This window comes from Vitis riparia, chromosome 9, assembly GCF_004353265.1.
Source record: "Vitis riparia cultivar Riparia Gloire de Montpellier isolate 1030 chromosome 9, EGFV_Vit.rip_1.0, whole genome shotgun sequence".
Taxonomy (NCBI): Eukaryota; Viridiplantae; Streptophyta; class Magnoliopsida; order Vitales; family Vitaceae; genus Vitis; species Vitis riparia.
Genome location: NC_048439.1, coordinates 16,626,490 through 16,645,340, shown reverse-complemented (window position 1 = coordinate 16,645,340; position 18,851 = coordinate 16,626,490). Strand labels below are relative to the sequence as shown.

Below are 18,851 nucleotides of genomic sequence, written 5' to 3'. Positions count from 1 at the left end.
TTCACAACCAAGATTTTTATCTCTTCCTTATTTGTAATAGGAAGTTTGAAACTTAATATTTTTAAATAAAATCTTACACTCCCCCACAAGGTTTAAAACTTCAAAATAATAAAATAAAATCAAACAAATAAATAAATAAATAGAGAAAGTAATGGGCAACTTTATACTATGCAATGGGCAACTTTATACTATGCAATGGGTATAGGTGTCTTCCAAACTTGAACCTACACTTAGTGTTGACAATTTTCATTTGAGGATCCTTAGTGAACTATGTCTTGAACTAGGCCCTGAGTCAAACTTTAACATGTCACACACATAGTATTGATATCAGACTTGGTTCTAAGTGGGTTAGTGCTATTAATGGTCATGCACTATAGTATCTTAATTCTCTTGAGAGTTACTAGGGAACAATTCTACTCCCATAGTTGTGGCCTCACGATGACTCTTATTTAGGTGAGTCCTCCAAGGGTACGTGTGACTTGTACCTCGCAGAATTTCCTGCCTTGGGCTCATTCAAGGAAATATCTTTCTTAACATCACATCAAAAGCACTATTATCATAGGGATAGAAAGAGACTTTCTCCTGAAAAGTAGTGTTATTAAGTCACGTAGTGTGGATTGTTACCACCCATTGAACCTTCTTCATGGGATCTCCAATCACAAAGGTTAGGTTACCTCCTAAGGTGACTTCCTTAAGGGCCTAAGCCTCATCCCCCTTGATGATTCTAGGACAAAATTTCTAGAAAAACCTATGGTCAACTGATCAACAACATTCTTTTCAAATCTTACAAGATCCAAGGATATCACATTTTTATTCAAAAGGTTTCTTACTAACTTGTACCTCACTTGTAGATGTTTATTCATCTTCTTGGTTGTGTGAGACTGATTCACCAAATCTATTACAACTTTACTATCACAATGCACAGATATTGCAAGTAGGGACTTACTCACCAAAGGGATATCTAAGAGTAAGTTTTTAATCCATTCAACCTCAATGCATGTTGTATCTAGTGCAATTAGCTTAGATTCCATTGTACTTCTTGATATTATAGTTTGTTTCTTAGATCCTTAAGAAATAGCAGCACCTCCTATAAGGAAAACGTACCCTACAGTGGATTTTACATCTAGATTGCCAATTATCCAATTTGCATCACTATATCCTTCCATTACATTAAGGAATCCTTTGTAACATAAAGAATAATCTAAAGTTCCTCTAAGATACTTAAATACTCTCTTTAAAGCAATCTAGTGTTCCTTACTAGGATTATGAGTATACCTACTCAGTCTCCCAACTACATATGTTATGTCAAGTCTAGTTTTATTTGTAATGTACAATAAAGACCCTATTATTTAATAATACTTTAATTGTGATATTGACTCTCCAACATTTTTGTTCAAATGCATATTGGAATCATAGGGTGTGGATACTGGTTTACTATCAAAGTAGATAAACTTTTTTAATATTTTTTCAATGGCACTTGATTGATCTAAAGTTATACCTTCACATGTTCTTGGTAGTCTCATTCCTAATATTAATATGTGTCTATCCTAAATCCTTCATCTCAAAATTAGTAGACAAATACTCCTTTTATGTCATTCACTATTTCTACATTACTTTTCCAAAAATGAGAATATCATCCACATAAAGACAAAGTATGATGCATTCTTTTAGGTCCATTTTATAGTACACACATTTATCATGATCATTGACCTTAAAACCATAATCTAAGATGACTTTATCAAACTTTTAATGTCGTTATTTTGGAGCTTGTTTATGACCATATAATGACTTCATTAGTTTACATACTTTATATTCCTATCCTTTTACCTTAGGTTGCTCCATGTAAATTTCATCCACTAAGTCACCATTCAAAAAAATGGCTTTTAATATCCATTTGATGTATTACTAAATTATGGATTGATGCTAAGGCTATCAAAAATCCTAATAGTTGTAATCCTAGAGACCATAGAATATGTACCAAAATAGTCAATTCCTTTCTTTTGAGTAAAACCCTTAGCTACTAGCCTAGCTTTATAATTATCTATTCTACCATTAGGTTTTAGTTTCTTTTTAAATACTCACTTGCACCTAATAACTTTACTCCCATGAGGTAAATCAGATAATACCCAAGTGTTATTTTTAATTATTGATTCACATTCATTATTGATAGCCTCTTTCCAAAAAGATGCATCTATAGAAGTCATAACCTCTTAATAGGTTAAAGGATCACCTTCCACTAAGAAAGTATAAAAGTCATCTCCAATGTCTTTTCTATTCTTCCTCTTTTACTTCTTCCATGTTCAACATGAGGTTTTAATGCCAAGTTTAAGGGAGTCTCACCACTAAAAGAATTCTTTGAACCGGATGGTCTATCTTTGACTTAATTAGAAACCTTAGTTCTTAAAGGGAATATACCTTCAAAGTATGTAGCATCTCTAGCTTTGATTATTGTGTTATTGGAAATTTCATTAACCTCAGAATTTATAACTAGGAACCCATTTGCATTACTATTGTGAGTGTATCCTATGAAGATAGCGTCTATAGTTTTAGGTCCTATTTTTTTTCCTTTTAGGTTCAAGTATAGCTACTTTTGTTAAACACCCCCACACTTTTAGTATATCCGTTCTAAGCACTCTACTTTTCCATATTTCATAAGGAGTCTTTTCATTATTTTTTTATAGTGACTATATTCAATATATAACATGCTAAAAATATCACTTCTCCCCACAAGCTTTCAAGGTCTCTTGAGCTTAAAAGTATAACATTTACCATATCCATTAAGGCGTAGTTCTTTCTTTCAGCTACACCATTTGATTGGGGTGAGTAAGGTGGTGACTTCATGTATTATTCCATTTTCCTCACAAAATGTTGTTAAGTTGGTTCCAATATATTCTCTTCCTCTTTCTGATCTAAGTATTTAACCTTTCTTTCTAATTGATTTTCTACCTCACTCTTATATAACTTAAACTTTTCAAATACTTCATCCTCAGTTTTGATAAGGTATACATAACAATATTTGGAGTGGTCATCTATGAAGGTTAGAAAGTATTTATTCCCAACTCTAGTAGGAGGTCAATTTGAGTCACATACATCACTATGTATTAATTCTAATAATTTAGTATTCCTCACTATAGGTTTATAAGGTTTCATTAGTTTTTTTTCTTGTACACATTTCACATTTGTGTTTAAAATCTATATTGGCTTTAGGAATTAAGTTGAGATCCATCAATCTTTTCAATTGTCCTAGGCTCACTTGTCCTAATACCATGTCAAGTGTTACTAGATTCAACATTGAAAATATAAGAAGGAACTTTATTACTTCCATCTAACAATTGAACAATCAACTTAAATAACCCTTCACATACATAACCTTTTCCAATTAACACATTATTCTTGGTAATTACAACTTTATTGGATTGTAATACAACTTTATGACCTTGTTGGACTAACAATGATGCATTAACTAGATTCCTTCTCACTTCTAAAACATGTCATACTTCTTTAAGAGTTAAGACTTTCCCAGATGTCATTTTCAAATCTACTTGTCCTATTCCCAACACATGTGCAGTGGAGCCATTTCAAGAGTCACACTTCCTCCACTTGAGTTATAATATGATTTAAAACATGCACGATCAAAACATAAATGGACATTAGCTCCTTAATCTAACCACCAATCTTTATTATAATAGGTAAAATTAATCAAGGGTGAATTTAGATTATACCTCATAGAAGGTTCACTTGAGTTCTCACCATCCATCAACATATTAACTTGGGCTCTTATACCCCGTTTATTGTTGTCATTGGGCTTGTATTCCTCAATCTTTTTGTAATAGCAATCACTAGCTATATGATTAGTCCTTCCGCACACAAAGTAAGCCCTCTTTCCATTACTCTTGCCCTTTACAACATTGGTTTTGTGGTTTGGTTGGTGATGATTGGGTTGATCATTTTGGTGATGGTTTTGATGATTATTACTTTTCCTACTACTTCTCTTAAAATTCTTTCCCCTAGAACAAAATTGACTTTTAAAGTTTGATTTATTTGAGGTTTCCACTAGATTTAGCTTTGACTTCATTTCATTTTCTTGCTTAACATTTGACCTATAACTTTCTTCAATCCCCGATGAATTAATTACTTGAGTCAATGTTAATTCTCCTTGCTTATGTCTAAGAGATTGAGCAAAGTTGGACCATGAAAGGGGAAAGTTTATCTATAAGGCAAGATACATTAACATCTTCACTAAAAGTTGTGCCTTTTTCTTTGCGCCTCTTAGAAGCTCTTAAAATTCATGAATTTGATTACTTATTGGTTTCTCATCTACCATAATGAACTTATTGAAATTAGAAACTGTAAACCATTTTATACCTGCATCAACTATGCCATATTGGGCTTTTAAGGCATTCCAAAGATCTTTAGCACTATTGGTAGTGTGGTATACATCATAAAGATGATAAGAGAGTGCACTAAGAATCCTCTTATAACAATGATAATCTATTTGTCCTAGTGCCAAGGAGGATGAGGGCTTTTCATTCCTTTCTTCTACAGTAGAAATAAATCCTAAGACAATTAACCAATACTTCATTTGTTTTTACCATCTTTGAAAGTGGGACCCACTAAATTTTGCAGGTTTAACACTATTGGCTTCTTCAAAAGTAGTCATTATAACAAAAGGTTTTTTTTTTCTTTTTAATAAGGGCAAAATCACTCTACAAGTATATAGAAATCTATGTCAATCTAAATCAACTAATTCAAAGTTTTTCCTTTTTTTAAAGGAAATTAATATAACAATTAATATTTGAACAAGGTAACTCTAGCAACTTAAAAATTTTAAAATAATATTTTCCAACAAAATATTTTCTACTAATACTAAATTAACAACTATAATGATCAAAATACAACAACAAATATAAGTAGTGAATAATCTAAATAAATGAAATTTTCGACAAATGACATATAGATTAAACAAATGAAATTTTCGACAAATGACATATAGATTAAACAAGTTAATAATTTTTTTCCATATCAAAACTTGTATCCTCTTACAAAGTTTTTTTTTTTTTTTTATGAAAAGAATACTACTACAGTAAATCAGTTTTCTAAATGCTCACAATAAAAAAAGGTTTGAGAATTTTCAAAGCTACTTCTCTTTACAAATAAGGTGTTAAAATCTTTCACAAGTCAAATTTATTATAAGAAGAATATTTCTTTTTTCCTTTAAAAATATATAGTAGCTTTAGATTGTTATGAAAAAATAAAAAATATTTCCTTTTTTTAATTTCATTATTCCTTTTCTTAAAATCTACTTTTTCAATGAAACATGAAAAAATAGAGAACTACAAATTTAAACAAAATAAAAAGTTAAAGAAGAGTTGGCTTGATTTGATAAGGCATGTGGTAGCACGTTGTCCTAAAGCTGCTATAACCTCCCCACGTGCAGTGTTAACGAACTATAGCTACTCCAAGATACAATCTCAATCGTTGGCTCGCAACAATGTCTCCACTATGAGTACATCCACAGGAAGACTATAAAGAACCTATCCACAATCTTATTGCCCAGAAAAGAAAACTCAAGGAAGAAGAAAAGAAGAAAACAATTTCTCTGTAATATTTCCATAAAATAAAAGGTCCTTTTTAAGATGACCGAATCTTATTTATTTCAAAATGGTCAACTCCATAAAATCTTGTAAATATGAATGAAAAGTAAAAGTCATTTATTGTCTTTTACTTTCACAATGAAGGTATACGACCAAGATTTTTATCTCCTCCTTATTTGTAAAAGGAAGTTTTAAACTTTATAATTTTAAATAAAATTTTACAATATCATGCATTAATCTTAAATCTTAATTTTCATTAATATACTCACCAATGATTCATTCACTTTTAAGTCGTGTTATACTTAATATTAATCTTCATTTATATTCTCATATTAAGAAAGTGAAATAAATTAAACTCTTTGATAGTTTGTTGCTTGAAAATTGCTAGTCCAAGGGTTCTCCTAATCGCGTTTTAATGATAACAAACTATGGTTAAGTTGTTAATTGGTTTGAATTATAAAGAATTTCAAATGTTAATTTGGAAATTCATCAAAGGACCCAATGGATGCACGATCAAGACAATTAGAAGACCTTTAATCATAGGAAACATATCTAAGATGAATGCATGGGTGTACTTTGGATTTTCATATCTTTTCATGCATCTTTAAAAACCCGGTTTATGCATTAAAGTAACATTTCCATCTAAACCCAAGTTTTATTAAATGAACCATAGGTAATCGTTTCAAAATTGATATATTAATTTACATAAAGACCTCACCTAAGTGTTAGAAGCAAAGAGACCAGAAAAAGAGAGGTTTTTGGGCCAAAAATGGTGAACCACTCGAGGCATTGGTGAACCAGCTCAATCGGTTAAGACACCGGTCGACCTGTTGACCTTTCCCGGTCGATGTCCGATCGAGAGATGCAAAAATCTTCTTTCTCTTCCTATAGTCTTTCTTTCCCAGTTAAGGACCGATCGAGGTCTAGTCAAGGCCTAACAATCACTTACCATGCATTTAATGTCCAACAGCTAGTGAACTAGTCGACCCCAAGCTCAACCAATCGAGATTGTCTTTTTGGCATTTTGACTCCCAATGATAGAAACCTATAAATTGAGAGATCCACTTCATTTATGAGGAAGAGAACAACTACATTTATTTGTTTACCTACTTGTTCTTGCCTTAAAAGCTCTCTTTTTTTTCTTGATGCATTAAATCTCTATTTGCATATTCTTTAGTGCACCCTTGTGATTCTTCCTAAGATTTAAATTGTATTTGAGCCCCTTTTTGAGCTAGGTTGAGAGTTTCAAACTTGTTATTTGAGTGTTAGAACCTTCAAGTGAGTAGAGACTTGAAAAGAATTGAGCCAGAATCCAATGTAAAGATGATTAAAAGTTTGGTTGAAGCTTCAAGTATAGTGGAACCCTCACTCAGTAAGAAACTTGAGAAGAGTAGACGTAGGCAAGGAAGTGTCGAACCACTATAAACTTAAGTTTGCTTTCTCTAACCTTATCTCTTTATATTTGTGATTCTTGTGCTTAAATTTATTGTGTTTGAAAAATAATTTTTTAAACCCCAATTCACCCCCCATCTTGGGTGTTTTTCTCTATTAAGATTAGTCTTTATTTTCTCATGCATGAATATGCACAAACCTAACACACCTAAAAACTTTAGGAGTAAGCTTGTAAGTGATGTGAGAATTTGGAAAATGGTTGGAAAAAAACACTCATAAGACTCTTGAACCCTAGAATCCTTGAGGGATGTTGTCCTCAACATAGCTTCTTCCCAATAAGATTTAAGAACATATGTTTGAAACAAAGTGCTCGTGTAACCTCAAGTGTTTGTTTTTCCGTTTAGAGAACCCATTTTGTTGTAGAGTATCTACACAGGACGAATAATGAACAATCCCTTCTTTTCAAAGAAAAGTTAATAGGTTTGATTAAAATAGTCCTTTACGTTATCACTCTTTAAACTCTTATGCATACCCCAAATTGGTTTTTAATCATTTTGAAAAAAAAAAAGGGAAAAACTTCAGTCATTTTGGATTTTTGTTTCAAAAGAATTATCTTCATGCAATCATCAAAAAATGAGACAAACCACTTTGTACTTGAAATATTAGGAATTTTTATCGTCCGCAAATATCAAAATGAATCACAGAAAATGGAGAAGATGATCTTGTATTGCTTTAAGGAAAGGAAATACAATGATGTTTAACAAACTCACAAATATCACAATGTAAATTGTTAACATCAACATTTTTTAAGAGTAAAGGAAACATATTTTTTTAGTAAACTAAAAGGTGGATACCCAAGATGGAAGTGTTAAAGCCAAATGTTATCTTTATTGAAGTACAAATTATTGGATAAATAAGAATGTGAAGGTTGGTTGCTACTTCCACCCGTTGTCTCAAGGAAATAGAGTCCATTCTTTTCCTTAACATGTCCAATCGTCCTCCCCATAACCCAATATTGAAAAACATAGTGGGTTGGATAGAAAATCACTCTATAATCTAAATCTTTAGTGACTTGATAAATGGACAAAAGATTGATAGACGATTTAAGAACATGCAACACATTTTTTAGTGGAAGAGAAAGGAATAAAGTAGTTGACACTATCTTAATTGGAGATGATGTGAATAAGTTTAACTTGTAGGAAAAATAGAAATCAAGGATCTTAGGGCCTTAAAAGTACTTCTTAGGAATGGAATTTGCGAAATCTAAAAAATGAATATTTGTCTCACAAAGGAAATATATGGTAGACATAATCTCATAAACTATTTTACTTGGCTACCAATCAATGGAGACTCTAATGAAACCAAACGTGAAACTAGAAGTAGTAAGAATAGAAAGAATGAGAAATCGAGAATAGTACCAAAGGCTAATTGGAAAGCTAATTTATCTTTCACATACTTGTCGAAACATAACTTTTCCAATTAGTGTTGAGTCAATTCATGCATTCACCAGGACAAGAACAACTTAAAGCAATCCAACTAATTCTCAAATATCTAAAGGGGCACAAAGAAGAGGATTATAATTTGAGAGCTATGACTATATGTAGATTGAAGCCTACACAAATGCTGACTGAGTAGGTAGTATAACAAATAAAAGATCCACTACACAATATTGCACTTTTATTGGAGGTAACTTAGTTACTTAAAGAAGTAAAAACAAACAATGGTAGCAAGAAGTATTGTTGAAGCCGGTTGTTTCAAGTTATTTATTGCTTATGAAATTTATGAGTTACTTTAGTTAAGAAAACTACTTAAAGACTTGAAAATCCCCAATTCATTGGTTGTGAAACTTTACTGTAACAACAAAGCACTATCAACAAAGCTCATAATATAATCCAGTATGACAAAACCAAACATATAGAGGTTGATCAACATTTTATTTAAGAAAAATTGGAAAATGGATTTTATTTGCAATGTCTCACATTCCAATCAAGGAACATCCGACCGATGTTCTTACCAAGGGATTGCTGAAAAGGCAATTTGATAATCTTATATGCATGTTGAGAATACAAGATATTTTCAAGCCAACCTATAGGGGAGTGTTGATAGATTTGGTATAGTAAATTAGGCAAGATTGGTGCCTTAAACTAAGAGAGATTTTTGAAATTATCTTGTATAAATCTAATGTTCGTTTTTAAATATAGCAATTCTTATAATAGGGCTAATCCTTAACCTAAATTCTTTGTGTATGTAAGTGTTGTAAATAAATAGAATTGTGAACTCCAAAATTATCATGCATGACAAATACAAAGAAGATATTTTCTCTACACACAAGAAATTATATGTTCTTTTATTAAGCTCAATAAGAATTTTAACAAAAACTTTTGTGATAATCATGTTAAAAAAAAGTTAGCTTACTTCGGTTTATACGTTTAGGGGTTGATGAAATTGCATTTTGAAATTGAATTTGATTTGACAACTACTAAAATCCAAAAATAGAAATATAGATATCACGAAGGACGTCTTAATATGTTTCCTTGTATAATCTCTACATGTGATTAAATAATTTTGTTGCTAGAAATCCCTTATCCTCCACCTTCCTTTTGTTTTTTCTCATGTTAATTACTTTGTTATAAAAAACTTATCCAAATTTATATTCAATAAATACCAATGGCCATCATGTGTTGACTCCAAAACCCTAGTATTGCTTATTTATTTGATAATTGATAACTAATAGCAATAAAGCAACAATGCAACAACCAACAAGCAAATACCAGGCTCACCCACATGCTTCCAACTAATAAGCAATTACTATAGGCACTTTCTTTAATTTATTCAAGAGACTACCACAAGGTCGAGTAGTTACTTAAACCAAATGATAAAAAGATTCCGATTTGAGTATTATCACCCCTCAAAGAGGCACTGGCTGGCAACCAATTTGATTGCAACATAGCATCAAAGTCAATTAACCATACATGCAATATCATCTCTTATCCAAAAGCCAAAAAATTACCCAATATCATCATCTCCCCTCACTTTAGTAGCCTTTGTTTCCCCGAATCCTAGCTCGCATGTCAACCTGCAAACACAAATTCACTTTCTTTATTCAAACCGAGTTGTTTCTGATAAATAAGAGCTCTTTCACCTTCTCAATAACACCCCTGCCAAAACCACTATATACTTTATGGACAAACAGTTAGCCATCCAATATAAATTAAAGATGTGCTTCTGATAGATCATCTATTATACAACACCAAGAAAAAACACAAGCTATACATGAATTCTACATAAGAAGATTTACAATTCCATCATATTCCACAAAATGTGTCGGGAGAGTTTGCACCACCATTACTAGTGGTGATAGAGATAAATGTAGACAAATTAAGTGAATCAAAGATGGTGAAAGAGAAAATTTAGAAGGGCTGAGAGTATTTAGGTAGAAATAAAAGAAAATTTTGATGAAAAAAATGTACCATTTGGTATCATGCACTTCTCAATTGAAATCCAAGTGTGACTATATTTTTCTTTTCTTTTTGATGACTAATGATTTTCTGAAAAAACACCTAAAAGAGCTAGTGCAAGAATCCTTTCAACTAATTCTTTGCATTTTTTTAGAGGGTATTTTAGCACTTTGCCAAGCTTCTTTTTATTTTTTTATTTTTTTTAAGAAATGAGTTTGTAAGCATTAGAAAACACTTCTAACCCTCTCAAAGTCACTTCCAAATGACCTTTAAGTTTAACCAATGTTGCCCTTTGAGTGGTTTAAAAAAAAATGGAAAATAGGCAAATTCAAGACAATAAAAAAATCCACAATCTCTTTCATCCAGAATACAATTGTGGTAAATGGCAATAGAACAACCATGATGGAGATGGATCATTCCTGAGTAGTAAGAATATAACCAGACACGGAAAATCTTGAAAAACGTAGGATCCAACCCATGGCAATAAGTAATGATATAGATTCTATAGTAACAATTGCAAAACCTGGTAAGAGCAAGGAAAGTAGAGTACAGATGACTATATTATTATACATAGGTAGCACCACTCTATTGTCGTATAAGAATCCTAAAGACTACCTTTAGCTCTATTTAAGACCAATTTTTGCCTTTACTATAACTTTATTGCAACTCCTGATTTTCACAACCAATTCTTGACCTTCAAAAAATTGGTTTTTGACATCAACATCAATAAGCATATCTCTATTGATATTAACAATTTATTCGAATGTTGCCATTATCATTAACATCAAAATTCACCTTCATATTTCTCCCTTGATTCTACCTAATGCTTGTGAAAATATAAGTGAAGGAGATAATAAAAGAGAAATGAATTTTCTAAATGAAATAGAAAACCATGATTTCATTAAAAGATGTGAATGACAGTAAAGATTATTGTGAAGTGTTAGTTCATCTATTGGATTGAGATCATTTCGTTAGTGTCATTTTATTGGTTCTGATACTAAGTTTATAGAAGTGATATTTGAATTTGAGGTAAAGTAAGGTTATCCAATTATTGGAGCTAATCTCCAAAAGATTTTGGCTCAGAAATTGAACTATGCAAACATCCTGCAAGTTCTTAAATGCCACCTAAACCATTTCCAAACCATCCTAAACACTATGGCTTGCCCACTCCACATTGTCACTGGATACACATAAAACAAAAACATCAACCAAGTAAATTGCTAAGAAAACCAAATCCACGTTCTGGCCATGATTTTTCCCAAATCACATGTATGTTGTTTGATATCCGGTCTGTGTATTTAAAAAAAAATTCTAATCATATCCAAACAGAAGAAATAATAAACATTTAAGCAGTAACAACCACTTGGTGCAGTCTAGGTTAAGGTGATGTAATGCAAAAGAGGGGAAAAGTAAAAAGGAAAAACTACTTTTTAACCAATACAACGGTGTTTATAGTAGATGGGGTATGATGATAACCACTCATGCATGCTTGTCAAGCCATTCTTCAAATAGTAGTGAACATCATCCTCACATAGTGGCACCCAAGTGAAAATAAAAAGATCGAGTTTGACATCAAGCACAAACAAATGCAAGTTCTGCCTAGATGTGCAAAGTACTGTCACTTGCATGCAATAACATTTTGAAGAGCAAGAACATGTAGAAGCTAGAAAGTTCGCCCATAATCAAAACTGATTTCAATTAAGGAAAATTTAAGAGCCCAAAAATACAAGAATAAACTTATAACGATGACATAAAGCAGTCATCATTTTTATAATAAGAGAGGAATGGAAAAGCATGCCTGGCCTCTCTTGCAATTGAAATATGTTTCCCTTAGTCCCACACATTCACTTGATATCGATGGGCTTTTCTCTCCACAACATTCCTTAAATGATCGCTTCTCAACCTAAACAAAGCAATCAATACCTTAACATTCAAGTAGAAAACCACATACACATGCAAAAAACCATCTAGCAAACCAACAAGGGATTTTTACAACTTTTTGGGTATAATAGAAGAAATTTAGAGACTGAAGGAAAATTAATGGAGTCTCACTTAAAAAAATTAATGAAGCATCACTTTAAACTACTTAGTGCAAAAGATACCTAGAATGCTCATAGAATGATTAAATTGTCCCTATATTCTTTTTTATATGGAGGTATGCTTAACAAACCCACTAACTTAAAAAAAAAAACCAAAACAAACAAAGCAACTTTCAAAATCCACAAAAGAAAAACATTGAAAAATCTTAACAAAACTTGTTTAGAAAGAACAACTAGAAAAAAACATCATTAATTTGAAATGAAAACAAAAACTTTCCTTTAAGTCTTTATTGCTAAATACTACTAAAATTTCTTTCGAAACCTCTACTACAAGGAAAAAAGACTTTATAAGTAAATAGGACTAAAATATTCAGCGCATGAATAAGAAATTACAACACCCATAATCGAACAACTACTAACTTTTCCTTATTTCTAAATAAAAAGATGCTCAGTTATAATGCCAATCACCCAAAATTTACAGAATGACTCAAATGCCAAGATATTTCTACCCTTGTCCTGCACCAAAGGTTCGGTGAGGTTATTATGAGAGTTGGAGAGTCTCATTGTAACATTTTGTTTTGACACAAAATTGCCAAAAGGGGAGATTGTTTGAGTATTCGTTTAGGTTCACAACTTTGTTCCATTTCTTACGAGTCTAATGCATCATATTTACAAGTGTCTAATCAATTCCCAATCAATTTCGAGCAGCTTTAGAGTTGATAATTCTTGAGGTTTGCATGTATTTGGTGTTATTAAGGTTTAAGAAATGGCTATGAAAGATTGCAAGGTGTTCATTTTGGAGAAAAAGATGAAAAACTAAGTTCAAAAGACGAAAATGGGGTAGGACATGTGAACCTCCTGAAGGAGACTTCAAACGTCCTATAGGGCATTCAAACGTTAAGTTGGGAAACATTCCATACAACATTCGAACATCCCCTTTGGGCGTTCAACTGCTGGACTAATTTTTTCGTGATTTTTATTCCATCTTTCCATAGTTTTAAAAGGCTCAAAGCGCACCAAGGCGCAAAGTAGTCCTGAAGCCTGAGGCGCAAGGCGCACCTAAGGCGCGAGCTTTAGTGAAGTGAGGCGCACCCTAATTTACATATATATTTTTATATAATATAATCAAATTTAACAATCATTTATTTGTCCTAAACACATAAATCATCAAATATCATCCAAAACTTCAATTTAATCAACATGATGAGGTCCCGAAAGGTACGTGACTAATTTTCCTCTATTTTTCCTCATCTTCTTCACTTCTCCACTGCACGACTGAGGCTAAGGCATGATTGGGAGTTGTGTCGAGTTCAAAAATACCAAAAAAAGGGAGCTAAAAGGGAAACAGGGCCAAAACAACATCGTTTTGGCCTTTTTTTTTTTTAAAGGAACAAGCTTCAAAACGACGCCGTTTTGGCCCTTTTGTAAATAATAAAAAAAAAAAAGGAATAGGCTTCAAAACGACGTCGTTTTGGCCTATTCCTTTTAAAATAAAAAGAGCTAAAACGATGTCGTTTTGGACCCAAAAAATAAAATAAAAAATTAGGGTTTCTCAGCCCTAGCCCTTTACAGCCCGACGGCGATTGAAGAAGAGAAGGAGAAGGAGAAGAAAAATGAGGGCGTACCTGGCCGAAGGCGAGTCAGGCGACCACGTCGTGCCTTACCGGAGGCGAGCACTTTGCGCGCCTACGCGGCGCCTTCCTGAAGGGGCATCGCCTGCCTTCAGGAGAGGCGCCGAAAGGTGGCGAGGCGTCAAAGGGTGGCGTCGCGCCGCCCCGAGCCTAGGCACGCCTTTCACAACTATGCATTTTTCATATTTGTGGGGGCATTTTGGTAAAATTGTACTTAAAATTTGTTTTCCAAGTCCATACCCTAAGCTTCTTCTTCTTTTTTTTTTTGGTATAAATACTTAGTTTTATTAAGTTGAATATGATGTACAAGAGATTAGCCATCATTATAACCTTGGTACTTGAACTCACAACTTTTTGAGAGCAATCTTAAAAGATCTTTTGAACAGGTATTCAATCCGCTAGCTTTAGCACAAGGTTAAGGTTTCCTCTAAGGAACACGAGATGTTGTATTGAGGATGTGAAGGAGTGTAAATGTTGGTTGGTATAAGACCCAAGGAGTAGACTGCCTCAGATAAGGTAAAACTGTGTACATGTCTTTTACATTTAATGGATTATTTGTGGTCGACCAACCGTCCATGATTTTTTACATCTATAGAGTTTATGAGAAACTTAATAAATGGTTTTTCCACATTAAATCTCATGTTTGTTGTGTTTGTTTGATTTTATCTTTCAATGTGAACATAATTGAAATCATTGACATTACAAAATCCAAATAAATTCTTTTAATTCAAGTATATTTCACTTGGACTACTCATTGACCTCCCCTTTAGGTAGTTCTATTAATCAAAACAAAATCCAGATAAAAAATTTTAATTCAACTATATCTCACTTGGACTACTCATTGACCTCCCCTTTAGGTAGTTTTGTTAATCAAGAAAAGAACTTTCAAGGGCCTCAAGGTGCTTAGTTGGTCAAGGCAAATTTTGGAATGTGATAGAGGTGCACAGTCTCAGATTCAATTCTTGTTGCTGATTGAATGCCTTGGATGACCTAGTCTTGGTTGTGAAAGTGTGGTTAGTACCCCAAGGTTTTGGGTACACATGGAGGGTCCGAAAAGGCTTGCCATGGAAGGTTCCTTAGTTATCAAATATATTAAACATTCAAACTAGGTACCTCAATTACGGCGACTAGACAAATTGTACAAGCTACTTCACCTCAATATGTCATTATGACCCTTAAAACTCCAAAATGCATTATTAAAAAATCAGACCCAAACCAAAGGAACACACAATTAACTAAATCCTATCATAAGGATAAAGAAATAAATGCATTTTATGTACAATAACATTGAAATATTTGGTTTTAAGTATGATAATTAGCAATCCTACACAAGAAGCATCCATTTTCTTAGCATTTCCACACCCAAATTGGAGCTTAACCTCTGAACAACCCTAAACTATTAATTATTTCTTAACATTTATTCAAATTGAAGTTCAAATGGATTTTCTTTCACAAACCCTAAAACAGTCTCAACATTTTTACAGTCAAATTGGAATATAAATATTTTTCTTCCAAAAACGGTCTAAAATGGTTTTTTTTTTAGCAAATATAAAGCCAAATTGGAGTTCAATTTTTTCTTTTTTTTTCATAAGAAAACTAAAGAGTAAAATGGTATGTTAGCATATTCATACAAATAAGATTTCAAATGATTTTCTCCTAAAAGCCTTAAACCCTAACTTAGCATTTTCACATTCAAATTGAAGTTTTAAATGATTCTATTTAATAAACCCTAAACCCTGAATCTGTTTCTCGACATTCTTACACTCAAATTGGAATGCAAACCATTTTTCTTTTAAAGCAATTCCCTAGCGTTTTCTTTATACACTTGAACAGGGATCTAAATACGATCTTCTTTTCTAAACCCTAAACCTTAAAGCAGTATCTTAGCACTTTTACGCTTAAATAGAAATTCAAATGCTTCTCTTTGAAAAAAGCCTAAACCCTACAACAATACCTTAGCAATTTTATGCTAAAATTGGAGATCAGATCAAATTATTTTGTTCTAAAATCCCTAACCCTAAAAACAGAATCGTTAATGCATGAATGTGATGTACAAAATATCTATAGTTCCTAACGGAATAGGCAACAAAGCTACTTTGCCGCGCACTGCCACTAAATCACCACCCCCCAAAACCCTAGAACAGTTTGAAAAAGAATCATACAAGGTATTACCTTAACACAATCGGTTTCGCTGAGGCATTTTACGAGCTCCATTGCCAAGCCCTTGCAAGACTTTGACATTTCCAAATTTCTCCTCCTCAATTTTGCCTAGGTTTTTCAACTGTCACTACGAAACATAGGGTTCTTTTAGTTCAAAACAGTGGCGTTTCAACGACTCAATAGACAATACCACCTTGATTTTAAATAAGAGGTCAAAAGTTTGGCGGATTTTTTGTTTAGCTTATATCTCTCCTGGGTTTATAGATAATGTTCTTCATTGCCCTTTGCTTTTTTCTCTCTCTATATATCCACTTTTTTTTTCTTTTCTTTTTTTTTTTTTGAAAAAAAAAACAAATTTTATATGTGAAATGAACAAAATACCTAATTTACAAAAAGAAAAAATCATCATATATGGAATCTTAAAATCATCATCCCAGCATAGGGTGCTAAAAAACAAGCTCTCTTTTTATTTGAGATTTCGACATTAAAAGTGATTTCAACTAAACCCAATGCTAACAGCACAAAAACATACAACAAAAACCCAAAATAATAATAAAAATAATATATATATTAAAGAAGAAAAAGAAGAAGACAAAATAAGGTAGATACAAAAAGAAACAGTACATCCTACTTATGAAGAAAAAGAATTATGCTTAGAAGATGGCTGGAAATTTTGCATACAAAGTCACAAAGGCAAAACAAAACTATTATTAAGAGAGAAAAAAAATAAAAATAAATCTAACTTGCCTGTATCACCAACCCATCTTGTTGTGTGTGGGTTTTAAACACGCAATGACATTCCACCAGCCAACTGAAATGGTAATTTCTAGTTAGGGATTTGACTATTTCATGTTTTCTTAGAAAAATTAAACTTAGAAAAAAAGGGTAATCAAGAGAGAAATGAGATCAAGATGGAAACAAGAAAGTGAAAAGAAAATCTATGGTCCTCTATTAAGAATGCACAAAATTATTTACTAAGGATGTTCCTCAAGATTTTCATCTGACATTGCCCTCAAAGTGCAAATCTCAATGATCATTCCAATTCAACAAATATGGTGAAAAGATAGACGGTTTGGAGACCTTTGCTCAGTTAATAACACAATAATTGAGTCAGTTAGAGAAACTGACTCAATTGGACCCAATACGACTATTATGCTTTGTTCAGTTGTTCTCAATTCTCATTAACAAAAATAACAAAATCGCCTAAAACTCAAAGTTCTACTTTCCTTTATTTTACAAATTTCCGTATCTGGTTTTCTAGGAAAACAAACCACTCAGCAGAGTTGATTGCCATTTTCCCCCTCAATTAAAACCTCCAATTTTCCTTTTCCACCATTTTCTCAGAAACCAAACAGAAAAAAAAAATATAATATATATATATATATACAAGATTACCTCCAATGACGTCGTTGATCGTTTCAGAAACCTAGGGTTCTGATCGCAAACTGAATCAGGAGCCTTGATCGTCCGGCGCAGGATGAAATCGGCCCACTGAAGAATTCTGAAACCCTAGATTGAGAAACAGAGAGATGACAGGTGGGAAGCAGGGAGCATTTCAGGGTGCTGTCGGGGAGAAGGGGGATTCCCGTACAAACGACGTCGTTTAAGGCCTGAGAGGAACCCACCAGAGCAAAGAGAAAAGAAATTTGAATAGGTAGAACCGTAGAAGTCAGTCTGAGTATGAGGAGTTTTGAGGACCCGCTCCAGTAATTTTTCTCCCCACGTACCTTCATTATCCAATCATGTGACGCCATGTCATCCTGAGAAAGTGAATTTCTGTGTAAATTATTATTTACCCACTTGTGGCTGCACCTCCTTTTAATTTCCCTCAAGTTGTAACTTGTACGGTTACCTTGCGGTTCTTTTTCTTGTTGAAAGCCTGACATGGAATTCATGTCCTACGGACCATTATTTGTCAAAATCATCAATTTTAGTTGTATTTCTACTTTATTAACAAAATATGATTTAAAAAATAAATATTTTTTTTAAAACTTCAAAAAATCTAAATAATGCCTAAAGCCCTCCATTTAAGACTGATTATATTCTAACACCACTTTTGAAAGTAATTTTTTAGTATTATCTAAATATTATGTTTATTATATATAGTATCATTTTTATTATGTACTAACATTAGCATTTGTTTCAAATTGTTTTTATTGAAAGTGTTTTTAATAAAAGTGTTTTTTTAGGAAGTGTTTTTAGAAGAATTACCTCCAAAGTGTTTTAACACTTTAGAAAATACTATAAGTGATTTTTTAATAATATAAGAGTGTGTTTAACAACGATTTTAGAAAGTGTTTTTATCATTTCTAATACTAGAAATATAAAAATTTTAAAATATTAATAATATTACAAAGTTACTACCAAATGTATTTTAAATAATTTTTCAAAATTTTAAAAGTGTTTTCTAAATTTTTCCAAACACCTAATATTTTTTCAAAAACACTTTTTACACTAAAAGTGCTTCTTGAAATCATTGTCAAATGGGCTCTAAGAGTTTGAGTGCATTTGATAGTGATTCTAAAAAACGTTTATAATTTTTCTAATACTTGAATGATAAAAAATTTTAAGTATTAA

The 18,851-nt window shown here is 32.3% G+C and overlaps 1 protein-coding gene across 3 annotated transcripts; it reads right to left on the bottom strand.

The window, feature by feature from the left end:
- Nucleotides 1–9,774: 9,774 nt before the first annotated feature.
- On the bottom strand, nucleotides 9,775–17,932 carry LOC117921460 (cytochrome c oxidase assembly factor 5-like). 3 transcript variants are annotated; one of them, XM_034839329.1, is made up of 5 exons: nucleotides 17,670–17,932; nucleotides 17,022–17,085; nucleotides 16,287–16,401; nucleotides 12,243–12,347; nucleotides 9,775–10,062 (listed from the first exon to the last, which is right to left on the bottom strand). In XM_034839329.1, exons 3-5 carry the CDS (start codon nucleotides 16,353–16,355, stop codon nucleotides 10,021–10,023), a joined length of 216 nt encoding a protein of 71 aa, XP_034695220.1. In that variant the 5' UTR covers nucleotides 16,356–16,401; nucleotides 17,022–17,085; nucleotides 17,670–17,932; the 3' UTR covers nucleotides 9,775–10,020. The 3 variants fall into 3 exon arrangements, with proteins under 3 accessions (XP_034695220.1, XP_034695221.1, XP_034695222.1); XM_034839330.1 differs by having other exon boundaries at nucleotides 16,287–16,395; XM_034839331.1 differs by lacking the exon at nucleotides 17,022–17,085.
- Nucleotides 17,933–18,851: the final 919 nt, after the last annotated feature.

Excerpts from the sequence above, each read along its gene's own strand:
- LOC117921460 (XM_034839329.1), bottom strand. The coding sequence starts at position 16,355 with ATGTCAAAGTCTTGCAAGGGCTTGGCAATGGAGCTCGTAAAATGCCTC. Across the intron at positions 12,348-16,286 it reads GCGAAACCGATTGTGTTAAG|GTTGAGAAGCGATCATTTAA; the intron begins GTAATACCTTGT and ends TGCTTTGTTTAG. Across the intron at positions 10,063-12,242 it reads TCAATTGCAAGAGAGGCCAG|GTTGACATGCGAGCTAGGAT; the intron begins GCATGCTTTTCC and ends TTGTGTTTGCAG.